Source organism: Rhinatrema bivittatum, chromosome 1 (genome assembly GCF_901001135.1).
Source record: "Rhinatrema bivittatum chromosome 1, aRhiBiv1.1, whole genome shotgun sequence".
NCBI classification, from domain to species: domain Eukaryota; kingdom Metazoa; phylum Chordata; class Amphibia; order Gymnophiona; family Rhinatrematidae; genus Rhinatrema; species Rhinatrema bivittatum.
In genome coordinates, this window is record NC_042615.1 from 408,969,423 (window position 1) to 408,994,417 (window position 24,995).

Genomic DNA, 24,995 nt, shown 5'->3' on the forward strand with positions numbered 1-24,995 from the left:
TCTTGGTGAGGTCATCAGGGAAGAGTATTGACTGGAGACAGAAGTGCATGTGGCACTGATTCAAGAAGCCGCGGCAGTGCTGGGGATTCCCAGTGAAGCGTGGAGGAGCCGGGAGTGGCAGGATGGGTATTGCAGTCGGCGAGGGAGCAGGGAAGCCCACTGCTGGAGGAGCCGATGCACCTGGATAAACCGTGAATTCCAGGCGCTGGACAAGCCGTTTCACTGCTGAGGCGAGAGACTCCAGGACTATCTGCTGCTCCAAAATCTTCTGGGCTAGGCCCAGTATGGCCTGCAGGGCAGAGGCCTCTGCCGGGTCCATGGGCTTAGCAATCTGTTGGCACCACAGCGGAGACTGTGGACCCTAGGCCTGAGTTGGTGTTGACGCTACCTGAGAGGGATACCCCACACAGGGTACCAATGTCAGGAGGCAAGGCCGGAGGAAGACAGGCCAGCTGGAGCTTTGCCACTACCAGCCCTTGTTCCCTGCAGATTAAGCCCTTGGGTATTGGGGCCGGCTGGTCTTAGGTGGGCCCCTGTGGAGATGCTCTGGAGTGCGATCAGTGTGTCTGAGGTTCAGTAACAGGCAGCTAGCAGGCAGTGGTGAAGACCAGTCCTAGGTATAATGCCAGGCGACTAGCAGGCAAGGTAAAGTCTAGTCTAAAGTCCAATGGCAGGCAGCTAGCAGGCGGTTGTGAAGCCCAGGCTGAGGTTCGGTAACAGGCGGCTAGCAGGCAAGGTGAAGGCCAGTCCGAGGTACAGTGGCAGGCAGCTAGCAGGCAAGGTGAGGTACAGTCTGAGGTCCAATGGCAGGCGGCTAGCAGGCAAGGTGAAGTCCAGTCCAAGGGTATGAAGCCAGGGAGATTCATCCGAGGGGTGAGGGCATGAGGAGCAAGGAACTGGAACAGGAGACAGGAACTGAAACACGAGTCAGAAACTGGAACAGGAGAACTTTGAAGAAGCAGCACAGGATCCTGAAAGGAAGCAACACAAGAGACTCATTACCAAGCCATCTGGGTTCAGCCTGGAAGAGCCTTAAAAAGGCCCGGGTTGTTGATGTCATCCTCCGGGGTGGGCCAAGGTTTCCTGCCGTTGGCCCTTTAAATCACAGCCAAAGCCGCGCACACGCGTAGGGGATCCCCAGGCGGGGCTGGAAGCTGGCGGTGTTCCATGCACCGGCAAGGCCGGGGAGGCCCCAGAGTCAGAGGGTGTGAGCGGAGCTGAACAGGGGAGACAGGCCGCTGCAGCCAAGGGCCCAGGGACCTGCGGCATGGCAGGGAGGCATTGAAGAGCAGGAGGAGCCGGCCTAAGGGTTCCGTGGTTGGTGAGTGCAACAGCACCATAGTGGCCAGCCATGTCACAGTTGACAATAAACCTATCTCAACTCATCCATTGGTGTCCCAGTTTATAAAGGGCTTATGGCATGTTAATCCTCTGAGTCAAATGCCTCCGGTTCCATGGGATCTGAATGTTGTCCTCTCTCAACTGATGAAACCACATTTCGAACCACTAGAGTCAGCCTCTCTAAAATTCTCAACATGGAAAGTAGTTTTTTGTTGCACTCTCACCGGTTATAGAGGCTTCACTTCAGAAAACAAACTTAAGGCACTCATCAATGATGTCAGCACAGCAAGGTATTTAAACCCCCACCCCGCCTCTAGTCGATCCCTCAGCAACAGGTCTTCTTGCCAAGCCATCAGTGCATGTTACTCTGTGTATCCTGTCTTGTTCCAGTCCTGCCTTGCTTTCTGCATTGTTCAAATCCTGTCTTTTTCCTTGCCTTGTTCTCTGTCTTGTCTCCTGCCCTTTCTTTTCCCTTCCAGTCTTGCCCCTTGCCTAGCTCTCTGCCTCCTTGTTCTCATTCTGTCCAAATCTGTCTAGTCCAGCCTGTTCCTTGTCCCTCTTCCAGACAGACTCCTGGTTCTGACATCGGCCTTGTCCCTCTTCCAGACTGACTCCTGGTTCTGACCTCTGCCTTGGACCTTGATACTATTGCATCTCCTCCTGCCCATTCTCTAAAGGAGCCTCACTTAAACCCTGCTGACCCCTGGAACCCAAGGGCTCAACCTGCCAGGAATGAGGCTAGTATAGGTGAAGCCCAGACCTGTCCCAGTTAGAGCGTGTCCACCTGCTGTTGGCATGAACCTAATAGGTTTGCCTGCCAAGCTGTGTCAGCCATTCCATAGCCAAGGGCTCACTTTCCGTGATGCCAATTACTAACTTCTGGATTCTTCCTTCTAAAAAAGACTAGAGCCAAGCTATGTGATGCCTTTCAAACCTATTTTCTGTAATCTATGTAACAGAATCTTGTGCTCTATAGTAACAAAGACAGACGATAAATCTAAAAGGATAAGGAGAAATAGATTTCTACTATCTAAAATTTGATATAGATCTTTTTGATCCACTAAAACTGTTTCTGTACTGTGGCCGTGTTAAGGCTTATGGGTTTCGTGGACCCTTGGCCCAAGGTGTGAGTTGTTACCGCCTGTGGGGAGGAGCCCCACAGGTCCAAACCGCCGTGAGGTGTGGACCTGTGGAAAGAGTCTGTGGGCAGGTCCCAAGGAGCAGGATGAGAGACACAGCAGTGAGTGACCCCACAATAAGCTGATAGGCTGGAGAGCAGTAGCTGGGTGGAGACCTCCAAGGGGGTGGCACTAGACAGCCTGAGAAGCGAGCAGAGCGAGGCATGGAGCGCAGGAGGTACACTGCAGAGACAACCCTGAGAGGCGGAGCCACACAGTGAGGAAGGTACTGATGCTATGGCGTAGGTTACCCCGCATAGCGGGGAATCCCGAGTCAGGTCTCCAGGTAATGACGTAGCCAACCCCAAGAAGCAAGGGAATGTCTGCAAGCACCGGCGTAGAACGTAGGCACTGCCCCGAGAAGCGGGGAAGCCCGAGAGTCTCTGGTATAGACCGTAAGTGTTGCCCCGTGGCGCGGGGAAGCACAGACTGTCTCTGAAGTAGAACATAGAAACATAGAAACATAGAAACATAGAAATGACGGCAGAAGAAGACCGAATGGCCCATCCAGTCTGCCCAGCAAGCCTCACACATTTTTTCTCTCATTCTTATCTGTTTCTCTTAGCTCCTTGTTCTATTCCCCTTCCACCCCCACCATTAATGTAGAGAGCAGTGATGGAGCTGCATCCAAGTGAAATATCTAGCTTGATTAGTTAGGGGTAGTAGGGGCAGTAACCGCCGCGATAAGCAAGCTACACCCATGCTTATTTGTTTTACCTAGACTATGTTGTACAGCCCTTGTTGTTTTTTTTTTTTTTTTTTTTTTCTCCCCTGCCGTTGAAGCAGAGAGCCATGCTGGATATGCATTGAAAGTGAAGTATCAGGCACATTTGGTTTGGGGTAGTAACCGCCGTAACAAGCCAGCTACTCCTCGCTTTGTGATTGCGAATCCTTTTTTTTTTTCTTCACCCCTGTCGTTAAAGCTATGCAGGATATGCGTGAAGCGTCAGGTTTTTGTTTTTGTTTTTGGTGGTTTTTTTTTTCCCCTGCCGTTGAAGCAGAGAGCTATGCTGGAAATGCGTGATGTATCAGTCTTTCTCCCATGCCGATGAAGCAGAGAACCATGCTGGATATGCATGGAAAGTGAAGTATCAGGCACATTTGGTTTGGGGTAATAACCGCCGTAACAAGCCAGCTACTCTCCGCTTTTTGAGTGCGAACCCTTTTTCTTCTCCCTTGCCGTTGTAGCAGAGAGCTCTGCTGGATGTGTGAAGTATCAGTTATTCTTCTCCCCTGTCATTGAAGCAGAGAGCTATGCTGTATATGCATTGAAAGTGAAGTATCAGGCATATTTGGTTTGGGGTAGTAACCGCCGTAACAAGCCAGCTACTCCCCTCTTTGTGAGTGCAAATCCTTTTTTCCATTACCTCTTGCTGTTGAAGCTTAGAGCGATGTAGGAGTCACAGTAAGCATGTGTATGTTTATTTAATAAGGGTATTGTGTCAATAGCCATCATTCTGGCGAGTCACCCACTCTTCATTGGCAGCCTCTTGACTTTATGGATCCGCAGTGTTTATCCCACGCCCCTTTGAAGTCTTTCACAGTTCTGGTCTTCACCACTTCCTCCGGAAGGGCATTCCAGGCATCCACCACCCTCTCCGTGAAGAAATACTTCCTGACATTGGTTCTGAATCTTCCTCCCTAGAGCCTCAAATCGTGACCCCTGGTTCTGCTGATTATTTTCCTACGGAAGAGGTTTGTCGTTGTTTTTGGATCATTAAAACCTTTCAAGTATCTGAAAGTCTGTATCATATCACCTCTGCTCCTCCTTTCCTCCAGGGTGTACATATTTAGATTCTTCAATCTCTCCTCGTACGTCATCCGATGAAGATCCTCCACCTTCCTGGTCGCCCTTCTCTGTACCGCTTCCATCTTGTCTTTGTCTTTTTGTAGATACGGTCTCCAGAACTGAACACAGTACTCCAGGTGAGGCCTCACCAAGGACCTGTACAAGGGAATAATCACTTCCCTTTTCTTACTCGATATTCCTCTCTCTATGCAGCCCAGCATTCTTCTGGCTTTTGTTATCGCCTTGTCGCATTGTTTCGCTGTCTTCACATCATTAGACACTATCACCCCAAGGTCCCTCTCCTGCTCCGTGCACATCAGCCTTTCCCCCCCCATCGAGTACAGTTCATTCGGATTTCTACTCCCCATATGCATGACTTTGCACTTCTTGGCATTGAATCTCAGCTGCCATATCTTCGACCACTCTTCCAGTTTCCTTAGATCCCGTCTCATTCTCTCCACTCCTTCCGGCGTGTCCACTCTGTTGCAGATCTTAGTGTCATCCGCAAAAAGACAAACCTTACCTTCTATCCCGTCCGCAATATCGCTCACAAAGATATTGAACAGGACCGGTCCCAACACCGATCCTTGCGGTACACCACTTAAAACCGCTCTCTCTTCAGAGAAGGCTCCATTTACCATCACACATTGTCTTCTGTCCGTCAACCAATTTGCAATCCAGGTCACCACCTCGGCACTCACTCCCAAGCTTCTCGTTTTATTCACCAGTCTCCTGTGCGGAACCGTATCAAAAGCTTTGCTGAAATCCAAGTAGATGACATCTAGTGCTCTTCCTTGATCCAATTCCTTGGTTACCCAGTCAAAAAAGTCAATCAAATTTGTCTGACAGGATCTTCCCCTGGTGAATCCATGCTGCCTCTGGTCCATCAATTCTCCAGACTGTAGATAGTTCACTATTCTCTCTTTCAGCAGTGACTCCATTACTTTTCCCACCACCGAAGTGAGGCTAACCGGTCTGTAGTTGCCTGCCTCTTCCCTGTTCCCACTCTTGTGAAGCGGGACCACCACCGCTCTTCTCCAATCACTCGGCACCACTCCTGTTTCTAGGGATCTATTGAACAGGTCACACAGCGGACCCGCCAGAACATCTCTGAGTTCCCTCAATATCCTTGGATGAATCCCATCAGGCCCCATGGCTTTGTCCACTTTCAGGTTCTTTAGTTCTTCCCACACATTTTCTACTGTAAAAGGATTTTCATCTATTCCCCTTCCCTCCAGTTTCTTGTTGTTTAGAGATGGTCCTTCTCCAGGGTCTTCTTTAGTGAACACAGAGCTGATGTATTCGTTTAATATTTCTGCCATTTCTTCGTCTCTCTCCACACATTGATCATTACCACCTTTCAATTTCACTATACCACTTTGGACCTTTCTCTTTTCGCTGATGTATCTGAAAAATGTTTTGTCACCATTTTTTATCTCCTTGGCAATCCTCTCTTCTGCTTGACTCTTTGCCAACTTGATTCATTTCTTTGTCTCCCTCAGTTGATACAAATATTCTTCTTTGTGCTCCTCCCTTTGGGATCCTTTATATTTCTTGAATGCTGTTCTTTTAGCTTTAATTTTGTCAGCCACCTCCTTTGAGAACCAGATAGGTTTCAGTTTTCTTTTGCTTTTCTTTACATTTCTAACATATAGAGCAGTTGCCTTGGTGATTGCTCCTTTTAGATTGGTCCACTGCTGATCCACATCTCTCTCGTTCTCCCATCCTTTAAGTTCTTCCTCCAGGTAGTTCCCCATTCCCTCAAAGTCTGTGTTTTTGAACTGTAAAACTCGGGTCTTTGTGGTTCTTTTCCCTATTCTTTTAGTGATATTAAACCATACCGTTTGATGATCACTGCTGCTGTGGTGGGCGCCCACCTGGACATCTGAGACATTATCTGCATTAGTGAGCACTAAGTCGAGTATAGCTCCTTCTCTCGTGGGTTCCAACACCATTTGTTTGAACAAAGATACTTGCATGGCATCCACTATTGCTCTACTGTTTTTAGATTCTGCAGATGGGATTTTCCAGTCTACATCTGGCATATTAAAGTCACCAATGATCACCACTTCTCCCTTCTTACCTATCTTATGGATGTCTTCAACCAGATCTCTGTCCAGCTCTTCCTTTTGGTTTGGAGGCCTGTAAACCACTCCAATATAAATGGACGCTCCGTCATCTTTTTTTAGGTCGACCCATAGAGCTTCTTCAATACCCCAACTTCCTTGTAGCTCAGTTGCTTGGATGTTGTTTCTGACATAAAGAGCCACACCGCCCCCTTTTCTATCCTCTCTGTCCTTCCTTAACAAGTTGTAGCCTGGTATTGTTGTATCCCATTCATGAGATTCTGTGAACCATGTTTCTGTGATAGCAACAATGTCCAATTCTGCGTCAGCCATTAGGGCCTGCAGATCTGGGATTTTATTTCCCAAACTATGAGCATTTGTGGTCATAGCCTTCCAGGTACTCTCTTTACGGTTATTGCATTTCTTGGACTCCTTGTGAGATATTTGTTGAGATTTGTTATTCACTTCACTATTTCTTTTTGCGGTAGTGCCACTGTTGACAGAGTTATCCATCTCAATTAGATTTTTCTTTTGCTTATGGATCTTGAAATACTGCATGCATTGTGTTTTCTCTCTCTTTTCTGGTAATACTGCAATGCTTTTCTCAAGAACTTCTTCAGTTTTTATTTTAGAGAAGGCTTGTTGTTCTTTTTGCATTTGGTACATTGTGTGTCTCCTCATCACAGGTCTAATTCTACCAGAGCCAACTGTATTCCTGGTTTGTAAAGAATTTCCTAATGACCTGTTTGAGTGGGGGGGGTATACCTGTTGGCTGCTCTTCTGTCAAGAATGGGTGACTGTGGGTCCTACCTGAGCTTAATGGATCTCCTTTTCTTGACTCCTGGTTTGTTTGTGGTATTGGGGAATTATTTTCTGAGTAATGCAATGTGGGTGTAATTCTTTTAATTGAAGCTAATTGATCTTTAATCACAGTCAGCTCCATTTTCAAGGAAGAGAGTTGTGCACAAATTGGGCAAGCTCTAAGTTTCCAGATGCTTTCCCTCAGAATAAAGGCTCCACAGCAGTTACATTGGATAGTCCTCATCTTGGTAATTTGTGACGTTATTTCCTTGACTGTAACCAATGTACTAATTTATCTTGCTGCCAATGGTAATCTAGGCAGTCTTTATTAGAAACAAGCCCCAGGGGTGGGTGGGTAAAGGGGTAGGGTGGGAGGGAGTCAAACAGTTTAGCCTGGGACAAGCTGGGTAATGCAGGGCACTACTGGACTGTTGTCTTTGCGTTTTGGTCAATTCTTTTTTTAAAAAAAACAGTCTTTATGCCCCAGTTTTTTTGTTTGTGCCAGCTAACCCCAAACTAGAGAGATTTTACCAGTTTAAAAGCTGATAGCTTTGCAGACAGGAATAATCACAGAAGCTTTCTACACAAGCTTTCTACACAAAATGAAACAGACTATAAAGAAGTTAAAACACAGGCAGGAAATAATCACAGAAGCTTTCTACACAAGCTTTCTACACAATTTCAGATCAATAAGCAAAAATAAGTAAAAATAAGCAGAAAATACTTAGCCAGAATGAAGATTTTGCAATGCAGTAAACAGTTCCACCAGAGAAATCCCTTTAGCATGTGCTCAGGACAACAATGGCTAACAATGGCTCCCTTCCTTGCTCTGATTACCTTGCACAGGTCTGAGTCACACCCAATTTAGTTAGATTACGTCACTTCTGGACTGTTGTCTTTGCCTTTTGGTCTTTGCCTTTTGGTCAATTCTTTTTTAAAAAAACAGTCTTTATGCCCCGAGGAGCGGGAAAGCACACAGTCTCTGAAGTAGAACGTAGGCACTGCCCCGAGGAGCGGGAAAACACAGACAGTCTCTGAAGTAGAACGTAGGCACTACCCCGATGAGCGGGGAAGCACAGACAGTCTCTGAAGTAGAATGTAGGCACTGCCCCGAGGAGCGGGGAAGCACAGTCTCTGGAGTAGAACGTAGGCACTGCCCCGAGGAGCGGGGAAGCACAGCGATAGATCTCCCAAGTGGTGAGGGCGACACATGAGCTACCCCGAGGAGCAGAGAAACCAGTGGAAAGAACTCCTGGGAGGTGCAGGGCTGGCCCAAGGAGCGGGGAAACCAGGAGACCAGGTCTCTGAAGAGAGCGCACACAGGCCCCCGAGGAGTGGGTACCTGAGCCAGAGTTCTGATTCCAAGAGAGGTCTGCAGGCAATCACCACAGGTCCGAGGAGACAGCAGCTAGTAGAGTGATGATGAAACTCGTTGCAAGTCGGCTAGCAAGGGGCGAAAGCAGTGCTTAAGAACCCTGATCCAATGACATCAACAGTCAGGAACGCCCCAGAGGTTCCCACCGTAGCAACTTTAAAAGAGGGCTCGTGGCACGTGCATGCGCCTAGGAAGCCCAGAGTTAATGTAGATGGTGGCGGTGGCCCAGCTGCCACCAGGGACCATGAGATACACGGTGGTGGAGGCTGGCTCCCGCCGCAAGTAGGCTCGGGAAGGGAAGCAGGACAGTACAAGATGTAAGTAGGCACAGTCGTAGCCGTCTGCGACCAACAGTCATAACAGGCTGAAACTTAACCCAGATTACTGCTGGTCTAAAACATCCCACTGTATCAAAAGCTTCTGCACATGAAGTTACAATGTTGCTGCCTCCACCTACCACCTTGATTAGTAGAAGGCATGTTTAGAAATCAAGCCAACTCTTATGCAGGGTAACCATATCTTTGAACTTTTGACTTTAGACAAAAATGAGTTGTTGGAAACATAGACACTTGTACTGAGGTGGAGTTGGCACAACCTGCAGGGCTCCTCCCTGGAGGTCCTCACCATCAGTAGGCAGAGTTAGATGAGGCAGAGGCCTAACTGGAGCTTTGCTTATAAAAGCCCATGTTCCCCTCGGGTTGAACCTTTGGGTGCCGGTGATGACAGGTCTTAGGTGGGTCCCTCTGCTGTTGGTCAGATGATCCGTGGATGTTTTGATAGCTAGTACAGGCAAATTTGGAAGCAGGTTGGGATCAGGAGTCAGGCCAAGATCAATATTGGGTAACCGTCCATAGTTAAGGTGGGATAATGAGACAGGGCAGGAAGGCAAGGAGCAGCACAGGTGACAAGGCAAACTGAAGAGACTGATGAACAAGACAAGGCCCACAGGAACTGGAGAATGAAGATATCAGAACTGAAGGACAAAAAGCTTGAACTGAAGAACAAAAAAATGGAACACTGGAATTGAAGACAGAGAATGCTGACAACATGCACTACTTGCAAGTTGGAAGACCTGTTGCCAAGGCACTGGAGTAGCATCTGCAGGAGCCTTTTATAGGCCAGAAGAATGATGTCATCAAAGGGCACCTCCTGGTCTTTCCTCCTACTGGTCCTTTAAATCAGAGGATGTTGGGCGTGTCCTTCTACGCTGAGGCACAGTGTCCCATCGGGCTGGAGGGAGAGGCACATTGACAGTGTCGGGGAGCACTGCGAGAGGCCAGAGGGATAAGTGCCGCAGTCTGTGGAAGGAGCCCACAGACCGCCAAACACAACAGGAGTAGTAAATATTGGCCTAAAGTTATCCAGTTTCTTTGAATCTTTCATTGAGGGTAAAAAGAACATGAGAATTGCCACTATGGGAATGAGGAGTGTGCCTGGGGAGTGATGAAAAGCATCACTGTTAGGAGTAGGATAATGAGAAGAAGAAGCAACAGGAGTACAAAGTTGATAAGGTAGAGCTGGAGTGATACTTTTGGTTCAGAAGCCAAGGCAGGAGGAGGAATGTTAGCATTGTTGGGGAAGACAAGAGGGAAAAAATCTTAAAATAGCACCCATCGCAAACACTTTCACTATGTATTTCTTACTTGCAACAGGAAGTAATTAGGGCAAACTAGATAGGCCTTGCAGTATGTCTTTGCCTATATTAAGAAAACTAATGAAAACATAACCCTTGTTTATTTGATGAAATCAGCAACATTCATATTTGTCATTCATGAACATTTTGTACTCACCTTGGAAAGATAACTCTTTTCGATTCTAAGTAGGCTTCAAGGCACTTTTGAATCTGATCAAGAAGCGCATTATTATTCTGAAAAGTCTCCAAAAGACCTATGTATAAAAAAAGAGAATATTTTAAAAACCTGTCCTTGGTACATACCAACAGCTCCCTTCAGATTGCAGAATGGATGCAACCTGAATTTCACCCTTCGTGTTACTGAAGTCACCCTAAGTTTCACCTCATGTATCAGGGCTATGAATGCTGCCTCCACATTATATTGATCCTCTACCAGCTTGATCAGTAGAAGACAAGTTCAGAAATCAAGCCCAGCTCTTATGCAGAGTAACCATATCTGTGAACTTTTGATTTTTGCTCACCCTAAGATTAGTAGAATTGGGTGGGACAAAGAAATTCATTCTGCGATTTCTGCTACATATGTTATTGCATGAAATAGCTGTGCAGGGAAGTGCCAATAACAAGATAAGTAGAAAGAAACAGGAGACTTACCTGGCAACACCCATCTGCAGGAAAAGTATAAGGAAATTTCTGTAATTTTAATGTTTACCAAAAATACAGAGGTCCACATTCAATAGGCTGGTTAGTAGATAAGTTATCTGGCTAAAGTTAGCCAGATAACTTGTTCCATATATATCAGCCTAGAGTTATCCAGCTATAATTTAGATGGATAAGTGGCTGAATATGCCACATTTGCCAATCAGATGGATAAGTTTTGAATTATCTAACTAAATGGCTATTGAATATTGACCTCACTATTACTACTATTTATGATTTCTATAGTATAACTAGATGTGCACAGAGCTATATAAATACACATAAGAGATAGTTCTTGCTCCATGGAACTTACAGTCTATTCATGATAGACAAATAGGACAAATAGGAGATTTCAGATAACTATTTATTTATTTATTTATTTATTTAAAGACATTTATTGCTCGCCCTTCCTATGTTCAGAGTGGGGTACAATATAAACATACAGTCACAAAGAAAGCAGAGTTGCTTACCTGTAACAGGTGTTCTCCTAGGACAGCAGGATGATAGTCTTCTCCAATGGGTGACATCATCAGATGGAGACTGGGACAGAAAATGTTTGTCAAAGTTTCTAGAACTTTGACTGGCACACAGAGCATGCCCAGCATGCCACTATCCATGCATCCACGAGGGGTCCCCCTTCATTCTCGTAACACAGAATTCATGAGCGAAAAAATAACATAACAAAATGTAGGAGAACCCAACTCTGGGAAGTGGTGTGCAGGTTTCCTGAGGACTAATATCCTGCTGTCCTAGAGAACACCTGTTACAGGTAAGCAACTCTGCTTTCTCCTACGACAAGCAGGATGGTAATCCTCACAGATGGGTGAATATCAAGCAACAGGCTGCTCTCTGCAATGAACACAACCAACCTGCACTGAAAATAGGTGACAATGGGCACAAAAACAGCTACAGTGCTATTGGAAAGATAGGAAGGCACCCTGATCCCAAATCATGGATCTTAGGTAGGGAGAATTGGGTTTAAGCCTGGAAGAAGTTGCAAAGGACAGATTAGCCGAAGCTACTGCCATGTCGACCATACATGTCCAAGCAGTAGTGGGCAGCAAACGTGTGTAGAGAATTCCACATTGCAGCCCTGCAGATTTCGGCGACAGGAACCACCTGCAAGTGGGCGGCTGACTCCACCATAGCCATCACAGAGTGAGCCTTAACTCAGCCTTCAAGGTGAAGGCTCGCTTGTGCATAGCAGAAGGAGATAGAATCCACTAGCCAATTGGACAGAGTTTGTTTGCCCTCCGAATCTCCAAATCTATTCTTGTCGAAAGACAGGAAGAGTTGAGTGGATTACCTGTGGCCTGTTGTGCGTTCTAAATAGAAAGCTAAGCCCCTTTTGCAATCCAAAGTGTGTAGAGCCCATTCCCCCTGGAGTGAATGGAGCCTCGGAAAAAAGGTAGGTAGAAAGATGGACTGCGAGCCGAAGTGACCACCACCAGGAAGAGGACCTTCCAAGTGAGGAACTTCAGATTGCAGGAGCACATAGGCTCGAAAGGATCTCGCACGAGCCACACCAACACCACGCTGAGGTCCCAGGACACGACAAGAGGCTGGAATGAAGCTTCAGTTGAAGCAAGCCCCACATAAATCATCCTACTATGGGCTGCACAGAGATGGGCATGCCAGCAACACCTTGATGGTAAGAGCTAATGGTGCTCATGTGGACCCTGACTGAGGTGGTTTTCAGCCCAGCCTCAGAAAGGTGCTACAAATAGTCCAGCAACTTCGGAGGGGGGCAGGTGAATGGATCTAAGCCATGACCCTCGCACCAGATGGAGAACCTTCTCCACTTCAGTTGATAAGACTTCCTGGTGAAAGGCTTCCTGGAAGCTACCAGCATCTGAGACATGTCATCAGAGAGGTCCAGGGGCTGCAAGACTAAGCGCTCAACATCCAGGCCATCAAGGCCAAAGCTCGGAGGTTTGGATGATGCATTCTGCCTCAATCTTGCGTTATCAGTTCAGGTGCGGTCCCCAGATTGAACCAGATCTGTCTGGGCCTGTATGGGGCCACAAGTACCTCAGTCTTGCTGGAGCTTCAAGAGAGTCTTCATGACCAGCGGAAGAAGAGGATACACATACAGTAGACCTGTGCTCCAATGCTGGGCAAAGGCATCCGAAGCCGGAAATTCGTTCGTCCTGAACAGGGAGCAGAATTTTCTCACATTACTGTTGCAGGAGGAGGCAAAGAGATCCACATCTGGAGCTCCCAACTGGCTGAAAATCCGGGCTGCCACTGCCAAATTCAGTGACCATTTGTGTGGTTCAAATGTACAGCTCAGATGCTCTGCCACCACAATCATTGCTCCAGCTAGATACATCGCTCTCAGGGACATGCCCTGTGACAGAGCCGAGGACCAAATATGTACCGCCTCTTGACAGAGGAGGAATGACCCCGTGCCACCCTGCTTGTTGATATACCACATTGCCACCTGATTATCTGTCTGACTCAGGAATGCCTTGTGGGACAAGCGGTCTCGAAATGCCCAAAGAGCATTACTTATTACCCCTAGCCTCCCTAGTCTATATGTAACAACAATTTTTTATTATATGTATATATCAACTTTAACATATGTAGTAACTCTGCTGCTACATAAGATTGATAATATGTAATAATAATTTTATATGTATTTACCTAACCTTTAAACTCCAAACGTTATTTCAATATGACAGTTTGCTGCAATGATGTTTGTAAACAATACTATGTCTCTACTACTGTAAACCGTTCTGATGGCGAAACCAAATGACGGTATACAAAACACGTTACATAAATAAATAAATAAATAAATAAATAACGAATCGCCCAAAGCTCCAGGAAATTTATCTGGTATAGAGATTCCTGAGCTGACCACTGACCCTGTGTGTGGAGGTCATCCACTTGTGCCCCCCAGCCGTGGGGGGAGGCATCAGTGGTAAGTACTACCTGAGGCAGGGCAGCCTGAAAAGGGACTCTCTGCTCCAGGTTGGATAGATTCTCCCACCATGACAGGGAAACCTGTAGAGGTGGCATGATGTAAACACGTGTCTCTAGGTCCTAGAACGCCTGCTACCCCTGCGACCGCAATGTCCATTGCTCCCTGCACATGCAGAAGTGGGCAAACAGGGTGACATGGACAGCCGCAGCCATGTGGCCCAAAAGATGAAGCATCAGATGAGCAGACATCTGCCAACAGCTGCAGACCAACCCCACCAGTGAAGACAGGGCAAGCGTGCAATCGTGAGACAAAAATGCCTTGGCCTGAATCGTGTCCAGTCTGCCTCCTATGAAGTCCAAATGGGGTGATGGGCAGAGGTGGGACTAGGGGTAATTGATGACAAACTCCAGATATTGCAGCACTTGAATGGTCAGATTTAAAGAGTGCAGCACTCCCTGCTGGGAGGCGCTTTTGACCAGCCAGTCGTCCAAGTAGGGGACTACATCTACCCCCTGACTGAGGAGCACCCCCACCACTGCCAGGCACTTGGCGAAGATCCAAGGGGCTGAGGCAGGCCAAACGATAGTACTCAATACTGGTAGTGAGCTTCTCCTACCACAAAGTCACTTCCTGTGACTTGGGAAGATCGCAATATGGGTGTAGGCATCCTTCAGGTTGAGGGAGCAGAGCCAGTCTCCTTTTCTAAGGAGTGGAATCAGGGTGCCCAGAGAGACCATTTTGAACTTTTCCCTCTGAAGGAATTTGGTCAAGGCTCTGAGATCAAGAATAGGGCATAGGCCCCCAGTTCTCTTTGGTATTAAGAAATATCTTGAATAGAAACCTCGGCCCTGCTGGCGAAAGGGAAAGGATTCTACTGCTCCTGCCAGCGGAGAGTTCTGTAACAAGTTTTCCTGTGGAGCGGATGAACCCCACGATGGACATGGGGGAAAGTCCGCAGGGACGTCTTTGAAATTCAGCCGATACCCCTGGCAAATGATTGTGAGAACCCACCAGTCTGATGTAACGAGAGACCAGCAGTTAGCAAAGTAAAGCAGCCTGCCCCCAACTGGAGGGGAGGATGTCAAGTGTATGGCGAGCTGACTCACGCTCCCTCACTCCCAATCAAAATCCCATGGTGGAACTCTGCTGGGGGGCTGGCTGAGGCCTGGGAGTCCGTTGCTGGTGAGAACGATCCCTGGAACCAGCACGGGCTGTGCGAGCCTGCGAGGCCGGAGAGTAATATTTCCTTTGACGATAGAAGGATTTCCTCAAGCCTTGTCGCGAGGACTTCTTGATGGAGGATGCCAGATCGGAAGCGCTAGCTAATAGCTGTTGAAGAATCTTATGGTATTCCAACAGTTAGGCTACTGCATCCCTGATCTTGTCCCCGAAGAGATTCTCTCTCATGCAGGGCAGATCAGCCAGCTTCTCCTGCACTTCCAGCCGGAGATTTGAGGTGCGGAGTCAGGCCATCCTGCGGGTGCCAATGCCCACTGCACCTACTCTCACCACTGTCTCGAAAACATCACAGGTGGACCTCGCCTTGTGTTTTCCCGCCTCCAGACCCTGCTGTACTACCGCACAGAATGCATCTTGTTGCTATTGCGGCAGGTGTTCCGATAGCTCCTGAACCTGTTTCCACATGTTCCGCTTGTATTGGGTCATATATAATTGGTAGGTGGTGATATGAGTGATGAGCATAGCGCCCTGTTATACCTTTCTACCTAGGGCATCCAGCACCCTGTGATCCCGCCCCAGATAGGCAGAGGCATGGGTGCAGGAGCACTTGGTTTTTGAGAGCGGACTCCACCACAACCGATTGGTGAGGGAGGTGGTGCCTCTCAAATCCCAAAGCCTGTTGGACCAGATAGATGGCAACGCCTTCCAGTTAACTGGAGGAACTGACACCAGATGTTCCCAAATCCTAAGGAGGAGATCCTTAAAGATATCGTGGACTGGGACAGCAACTATCTCCTTTGGGGTATCGATGCACTGGACTTCCAGCAACTTACGTCAAGTGTCCTCTTCTCTGAGAAGCTGAAATGGGATGGCTTCAGCCATGGCCTGGACAAAACCTGGAAAGGAAAGATGTTCCAGAGGAGACTTATGCCTCTCATCTGGTTGCAAAGGTTCTGATAGGAGATCACTGGAATCCTCAGAAGAAGACTCTGAGGTATCATCTCCCAGGCTCATACAGACCATCTTTCTCGCTAAGGTCCTTGGGGGCCTGCATGGATTGTTCCTGTCTAAGCTCCTTGTCTGGGCACTGAGGGCATTGAGGGTACCGGGGACACTGATGGCCTCTATGGTGGCAAAGACACTGATAGCACTGAGGTTCCTGACGGCCCAGGAATGGGATCGGGGAACTCCGGTCGCAGGACAAGCGGACCCGATGGCGCCGGGGGTCGCAGCAAATCTTCCTTCTCAGAGGACCCAATAATGGGAATCACTCCGGAGGGGGGCACTGGTGACCGCTGGGGAACTGAGGGTCCCCCAGGCACTGCTTGAATCAGAAGGATACCAAGTAGGTTGTCCAGACACTCTAGCAGGGGCACCAAAAGAGATGGCACAGGTTCCAGCACTGGTATGGAGGCCAGTGCCAGGGGCAGTTTGATACCCCACAGGGCTCAGAGCACCGCCATCTTGACCCTGTGGTCCAACTCCTCCTGAAAGTCCGGTAAAGCTAGGACTGATGGAGGTGGAGGCGGAAGAGGCGACAGCGGAGCCTCCTCTTAGCCCCAAGGAGGCTCGGTGGCCGGCACCAATATCGGTGGGGAATGCCTGGGACTCCCGGATGTGCCAGAGGATGAGGCCTCTTCACTATGGGGTCGCTTCGGTGGCAGCATGCAGGCCTCTGGTGCCACACCGGTTCCGGAGCTGTGAGTTAATGATGACAGGTGACAGTGCTTGCGGGACATTTTGCGATGCTTGGCCTCTTCTTTCCCCAGCACCAAGGAAGCTGAAGAGCCTAATGTCTTTGAGAGCATCAACACTGGAGATGGCCTATCACTAGCTCCTCTCTCCTTGGACGAACCCGCAGGGGGCGTCGATAGGGACTGCGTGTTCAGCAATTTTCCTGGCACGTAGGTGTCCACACCTCCAATGCGGAGTGGATGGAGCAGACTTTTTGGGGCCAAAGAGCTTCTTCATCTTATCCAGCCCAGCACAACGCCCCTTGAGGGTCATCTGATTGCACAGTTGACACCCACAGATGTCGTGAGATGCCCCCAGGCAGAGGATGCAAACCTCGTGCGGACTGGTAATGAATATGATCCGCGGACACTGGGGGCACCATTGAAAACAGACTACGCCATGAAATATAGTCAGCGAGAAGTTGATGGTCAGCAGCCACCGAGGAGTGACATGTCAGGAATCGATTGCAATGAAAGGCAAAAGCAAACCTACCACACTACCGGAGGGACATTGACTGGAGAAGAGGGACCCGAAGCTGAAAACACCAAAAAACCGGGTATGAAAGTTGAAGAAAAAAACACTATAAGAGCAGAGCTCCACCACCGCAAGGCAACCAACACCGCAGAAAAAAAGAGACTAAAGGAGAAGCCCAAAACAAATCTACAGAGCTGGCAATATTCTTTGACAACAAAATCAAAAAGCTACTTGCCCCGCTGGCAACATCCAACACTGCATCAAATCCCTCGCAACCACCAAGCCAAAATCCCTCACCAGCCATCCACAAACAGTCGCTAGATTCTCTCGAACCTACATCATCCCTGGAAATAGAATCGATAATCAAGAAAATGAAACCTTCTTCACACCCATTGGACCAAATACCGACCAAACTCCTTCTCACCATTCCTAACACCATTGCAAAACCTCTGGCTGACATCATAAATTGCTCCCTCACTCAAGGATCTGTCCCTGACTCTTTAAAAATTGCTTCGCTGAAACCCTTACTTAAAAAACCCAACCTGGACCCAGCCAACCCTGTAAATTTCCGCCCTATTGCAAACTTACCTTTTATAGCCAAGCTAATGGAAAAGCTTGTCAACACCCGACTCACAGACTACCTTGACTCCCACAATATTCTCTACCCTTCTCAATTCAGATTCAGGAAACGCCTAAATACTGAATCCCTCCTTCTTTCTTTAACGGACAACATCCTGATGGGCCTTGACAAGGGACAATCCTACCTTCTAGCACTACTTGATATTTCCGCAGCATTTGACACGGTAAATCACTCTATCCTCATCAACCGTCTAATGGAAATAGGCATCTCCGGCTCTGCACTACTCTGGTTTAAATCCTTTCTGAACAACAGACATTACAAAGTTAAAATAAATGACAAAGAATCCCACCCCATACCTTCAAAACAAGGAGTACCACAGAGTTCTTTACTTTCCCCTACCCTGTTCAATATATATCTACTCCCTTTATGCCAGCTACTCAATAGCCTCAACCTCACCCATTTTATTTACACGGACGATGTGCAAATCATAATCCCCATCTCTGACCCCATCTCCTCTACTCTAAATTTTTGGAACAACTGCTTACATGCCATCAACCTCCTCCTCTCAAGTCTCAATCTGGTCCTTAATACGTCCAAAACGGAACTCCTGGTAATCTCCCCTAGCAACAACAACCCCTACTCAAATAATGCAATTATTCCACTAGCAAGCCAGGTTAGAGACCTTGGGGCTACCCTTGACTCTAGAATGAATTTTAAAAAGTTCATTAACGCTACAACCAAAGAATGCTTCTTTAAGCTACAGATCCTGAAGCAGCTAAGACCACTCTTACACTTCCAGGATTTCCGTTCAGTGCTTCAAGCTATACTGTTTTCAAAGATCGACTATTGTAACGCTCTACTACTCGGTCTCCCCACCTCTTCTACTAAACCTCTACAGATGCTGCAAAACGCAGCGGCCAGGATCCTTACAAACACACGTCGTAAGGACCACATCACACCAATCCTAAAAATTCTTCACTGGCTACCCATCCAATATAGAATACTCTTCAAGGCTCTCACCATCATACACAAATCAGTCTACCAACAATCCACACTTTAACTCACAATCCCTCTCGAACTACATTCCTCCACAAGGTCGATCAGAACCGCCTACAAAGGTTCGCTCAAGGCCCCTCCCAACAAATCCTCGGTCCACAATTCTATTCATAAGCGAGCACTTTCAACAGCGGGTCCGCTCCATTGGAATTTGCTTCCCCCAGATATACGCCAGGAACAGTGCCATCTCTCCTTCAGAAAGAAACTGAAAACCTGGCTGTTCACACAAGCTTACCGTTAAAGGAACTTCTATCAACCAATTTTGACTCTCACCCTCCGACCTCTTCCCTAACACCTCCCCCCTCCCCCCCCAGCCCCTGCCCTGACACCACCCCTCCTCCTTGCTCACCTCCCCATTCTATTCATTCCACAGGACTTATTATGTTTATAATCGCCGAGGATAAATCTATGTTGCTATCTCACTACTCTACTGTTCCTCGTTGATTATTTTATCACTCTCCAGTTGTTATCTTTTAAAATCTTTCCTGTCTTCCATCTTCCAGGTTTTCGCTCCCTGTTTAATGTAACTTTACCTTCTTCTTAAATTGTTAATTTGGTTTCCCCCCTGTTCCATTGTAAACCGGTACGATAAGACCTTCGTCTTGAGTATCGGTATAGTAAAAGAATTTAAATAAATAAATAAATACATAAATAAAGGGGGACCCCACGTGGGCACTTGGATAGTGGCATGCTGGGCATGCTCAGTGTGCCAAAGTTCTAGAAATTTTGACAAAGGTTTTCCATTGTGAGCTTCATCTGATGTCACCCATCATTGAGGACTACCATCCTGCTTGTCCAAGGAAAAAGGAGAGAACAATACAATGCATAATTCTTAAGAGAAGAGGGAATAATATAATTCTTCAGGAAGGGGCAGAAACAAATAAGCACCTAGGGGGAGGAGAGGTCAGTAATAAGCTAAGTAGCACCCTCTGAGGGGGGGACATGTTGGGGTTAGTCCATTGTCATTTAGGTTAGGGAATGCTTTCTTGAAGAGGAAAGTTTTTAGGGCTCTTTTAAAGAATGTTCTTTCTCGGAGACATCTTACTTCCTTACGTAGGCTGCTCCATAGGAGTGGTCCTGTGGAGCAGAATGCGCATTCTCTGGTTTCCTCAAGGTGGGTGAGCTTTGGAGGTGGGACATCTAATAGCAATAGGTTAGACAATCTGAGTGGTCGGGAGGAGACATGGATTTTTATTGTTGAGGAGAAAGAAACATGGGGAGTTTAAATTGTGGATCAAGGAGCTTGTATTGTATTTGGTAAGAGATAGGGAGCCGGTGATGAGATTTGGGTACAGGAGAGATGTGAGTGCATGGGAGTGCTGGTAAGGAGTCTTGCTGCCAAGTTTTGTATGATCTGTAGTGGATGGGTAGCATATCAAAGTAGCTCTGTCAGGAGGAAGTTGCAGTAGCTATCCCGGAAAATAGTAGAGATTGAAGGACTGATCTGAAGTCAGAGTGTTCAGGAAGGGGCTTAAGGTGATGGAGCAAGCGTATTTTGTCAAGGAGGAGTTGGTAATAGTTCTTATATGGTTGCACATGTAGAGAGAGGGCTTAATAGTGACTCCCAGATTCCGTACACTTTGGGAGATGGAGATGGAATGGAAATCAAAAGAGATATGGTTGGGAGTGTCAACGACTGGATGACATGCTAATACAAAGATTTCCATTTTAGGAATGTTGAGAGCTAATTTATTGCTGTGAAGCCATTTTTGGATGGCTGTAAGACAGTGAGTGAGGAAAGATTCTGTGAGTGCACATGTTTCCTTGAGAGGATACATTTTATAATGAACTCCAAGGTCATTAAGGGTGCAGAATAATGAAGTTAGGTAAAGGTTAAAGAATGCAACAGAGAGAGCAGAACCTTGGGGCACCCAGGAGGAATCAAAGAGGAAGTGAAAGAATCAATTTGGACTTGTTGGGTCCTGTTGATGAGGTATTAGATTTAGATTTATTAGGTTTTATATACCGTTACTAAAGACCCATCGTAACAGTTCACAACAATCATAAAACATCATGTCATATCAAATACCTCTTTGATAAGCCTAAAATACATCATAAATACCTAAAATACATCAATTATAAATCTAAAATATATCATAATTAAGCTAAAAATACATCTTAAATAATCCTAGAAATACTTCATAATATAAAATAAAATAACTAAATGTACAATGTAATTAATCTAAAAGCAATTAGTTAAGATCAAGTCTAAAACATATATGATCTAAAACTATTGACAACTCATCAGCAAAAAAGTAATAGTTAAAACAAGCTAAAACATTTAACAAGTTCATCAACCAACTTTCAAACAAGGACACTGTCATCAAAACTGCCAGGAACAAAATGTTTAAACAAGGATCATTTTATTTTATTTATTTATTTATTTATTTAACACTTTTTTTATACCGGCATTCGTAGGACACATCATGTCGGTTTACAAGTAACTGAGAAGGGAAATTACAATGAACAAGGGAGGGGCTAACTGGGTAATATGCAAAATACAAAGGAAGAGAGTCAACAGCAGAATTACAACTTTTTGCATTCAAGTTAGGGTTAAATATGCAAAAGAACTTATAAACAAATTAAGCGAGGCATGTACACTTGAGAAATTAGCATATGAGGGCTTATTTACAGTAAGAGGAGGCAAGTGCACATATGTATAGTTAAAAGCTAGTGGGGGGGGAGAAAGGAGGGAGGGAGCAGGGGGAGAGGGGCGGGTGGGGTAGAGTGAAGAGGGGTACAGTAAGGCACGGGTACTTTGAGGGAGGGGTTGCTAGGGGGTGAGAGGGAGGGGTAAAGGGGGGCTAGGAGTGCAAGGGAAGGAAACAGGGAGGGGTGGTATGAAGGCTGAGTGTGAGCTGAGGTGGTTCGTAGGACAAAATTAGGATTGAGAGGAGTTGGGGTATGCCTGTCTAAAGAGCCATGTTTTGATTCCTTTTTTGAAGTGGCTCAGGGATGGTTCTAGGCGGAGGTGGACGGGGAGGGAGTTCCAAAGTGTGGGGCCCGCAATAGAGAAGGCTCTATCTCTGGTAGTGGTAAGGTGCCCAATTTTAAGTGAGGGGATTTGGAGAGTGCCAGCAAGGGAGTTTCTCGTGGGGCGATTAGCTTGGCGGAATTGTGGCATATTTTCAAGCCAGGGTGAGTTGTTATTGTATAGAGTGTTATGGAGGATGGTGAGTGTTTTGTACTGGGAACGGAAGGCGATGGGGAGCCAATGGAGGTCCTGGAGAATGGGAGTGATATGGTCTGTTTTTCTGGTGTTTGTGAGGATTCTTGCCATGGTGTTTTGGAGGATTTGGAGGGGTTTAATGGTAGATGCTGGTAGGCCTAAGAGGAGGGAGTTGCAGTAGTCGAGTTTGGTTAGTATAGTGGTTTGCATCACAGTACGGAAGTCGTGGATTGCTTGAAAAAGCCTCACTAAAAAGCCAAGTTTTAAGGTCTCTCTTAAACTACTTATAGTTGGACTCTAGCCTAATTGCTGTCAGTAACAAATTCCAAATTTTGGGCCCTGCCAAAGACAGAGCTCTATCTCTCATCTGATTCAAGTGGGCTGATTGCACTGATGGTAAGGTTAGTAAACCTTTATTTGCAGAGCGCAAATTTCTTTGGCGCACATGTAGTTTAATGGCAGCATTCAGCCAATCCACCTGTTTGCTGTAAATCAACTTATGCAAAATACAGATGGATTTAAATTTAACCCGGTATTCAATTGGAAGCCAGTGTAAGTTAATTAATATAGGGGTAATATGTTCAGTTTTCTTTATACTAGTTAAAATTCTTGCAGCCACATTCTGCAAAACTTGCAAAGGGCGAGTGGTGGAAGCGGATAAACCTAATAAGAGTGAATTACAGTAGTCCAGACTACCAAATAGAAGTGTACAGAAGTCATTCTGTGCATTCTTTGCATACCCATCTCTAACTTTAATGGCAATATGTTTCTTGAAATTGAATTCGGGGAGAATGATCTCGCCCAAGACCCTAATATTTTCAACTAGTTTCAGAGTAGTTTGATCTTGTAAAACTATTTGATTAGAGCTTTTAAGGGAAATTTTCCTTTCAAGAAAGATTATCTCAGTTTTTTCAATGTTCAACACCAGTCTAATTTGAGTAAGTACTTGTTTGATGGCCTTTAAATATATTGACATGATCTTGTAAGCGTTATTGATTGAATCCTCTATTGGCAACAAAATCTGAATGTCATCTGCATATAAAAAATAGGTCAGCCCAAGACTCAACAGCAGATGACATAACGGCAACATGTAAATGTTAAAAAGGGACGCGGAAAGTGAGGAACCCTGCGGCACTCCAGTAGTAAGATCAAATTTGTTAGAACAGGTGTTATTCACTTGCACTTGAAAAAAACGATTTGATAAGAAAGATTTATTTATTTATTTATTTATTTAAAGAATTTATATACCGGGGTTCCTGTATAGTATACATATCACCCCGGTTTACAAGGAACCATAACTATCGCTAAGGAACCGTAACTATCGCTTCATTTAGCGGTTTACATTGAACATTTAGCGGTTTACATTGAACATAGTTAATTTGAGAAAAACATAATAAAACATAAATATACATAAATAAACATAAATAAACATAAAATAGTTAATTTGAGAAAAAGTATATAATATGGTTAACCAGTTAATAACTAAAAGGCAGGTTAATAAGTAAATAAGTAAATAACATTGAACTTGATAGAATCTGGTAACAGGATAAAATATAGTGTTCCATATACTTAAGTACAGTTTCGTGTTCATTTCTTCAGAGAGATATAAGCTGGGGAAGATACGGAGGATATGAAATGCCTTTTTTCTTGCTCATTAGCTCTATGGGAAAGCTTGTTCGAACAACCAAGTCTTAAGTTTCTTTTTAAATGTAGCGTGGCACGGTTCAAGGCGAAGGTCCGGAGGGAGCGAGTTCCAGAGAGAAGGGCCCGCTGTGGATAGAGCACGTTTCCTCAGGGAGGATTTCGCCTGTTGTGTGGTTTAAACCAATTTAACACCGTCCCTGTTATTCCAATCTCAAATAGCCTCTGTAATAAAACTGATGATTAATGGTAACAAAAGCCACAGATAAATTTAATAATATCAGAAGATATGACTTCCCGTGGTCCATCCCTCTAAGTACTGTATCTGAGAGTGATAACAAAGTTTCTGTGCTAAAATGCTGCCTAAAACCAAATTGAGAGGGATATAGAAACATATAGAAATGATGGCAGAAGAAGACCAAACGGCCCATCAAGTCTGCCCAGTAAGCTACGCACTTTATCCATTTTTTCTTCCCTTTTTCTCTCTCCTACCTGTTACTATTGGCTTCCAGTACCCTCCAGCCCTAATTCCCCTCCACCCAATTTAGAGAGCAGCTCTGTATCTGCATCCAAGTGACATCCAGCTCAATTAGGGGTAGCAACCGCTGTAACAAGCAGGCCACCCCCTTGCCCCATACTCTTACCCTTATTTTGAAATAGCAGCCCTCCATCCTTCCGCTCCGTGAAGGTGGAACACCAACTACTGGCCACTGGCATCCCGCTCCGTGAATGCCTCTGTGGCTACTGCCGCTCCGTGCAGTGTTTGAATGCCGCTGAGGCTACTGCCGCTCCGTGCAGTGTTTGAATGCCTCCACTTTATTCACGCCCTCTAGACTTGATGGATCCACAGTGTTTATCCCACGCCCCTTTGAAGTCGTTCACAGTTTTAGACTTCACCACTTCCTCCGGAAGGGCATTCCAGGCATCCACCACCCTTTCCGTGAAGAAATACTTCCTGACATTGGTTCTTAGACTTCCTCCCTGGAGCCTCAGCTCGTGACCTCTGGTTCTGCTGATTTTTTTCTGACGGAAAAGGTTTGTCGTTGTGTTTGGATCATTAAAGTTTTTCAAGTATCTGAAAGTCTGAATCATATCACCCCTGCTCCTCCTTTCCTCCAGGGAGTACATATTTAGATTCTTCAATCTCTCCTCGTATGTCATCCTATGAAGACCCTCCACCTTCCCGGTCGCCCTTCTCTGTACTGCTTCCATCTTGTCCTTGTCTCTTTGTAGATACAGTCTCCAGAACTGAACACAGTACTCCAGGTGTGGCCTCACCAAGGATCTGTACAATGGGATAATCACTTCCCTTTTCTTACTCGATATTCCTCTCTCTATGCATCCCAGCATTCTTCTG

General features: G+C 46.1%; 1 protein-coding gene across 1 annotated transcript in view; it reads right to left on the minus strand.

Moving 5' to 3' along the window:
• DNAH6 (dynein axonemal heavy chain 6) overlaps positions 1-24,995 on the minus strand; it is a 3,261,518-nt gene that overhangs the window by 2,198,801 nt on the left and 1,037,722 nt on the right. The window contains 1 exon segment of the mRNA XM_029602297.1: positions 10,341-10,437. Coding sequence (XP_029458157.1) covers positions 10,341-10,437 — 97 coding nt within the window.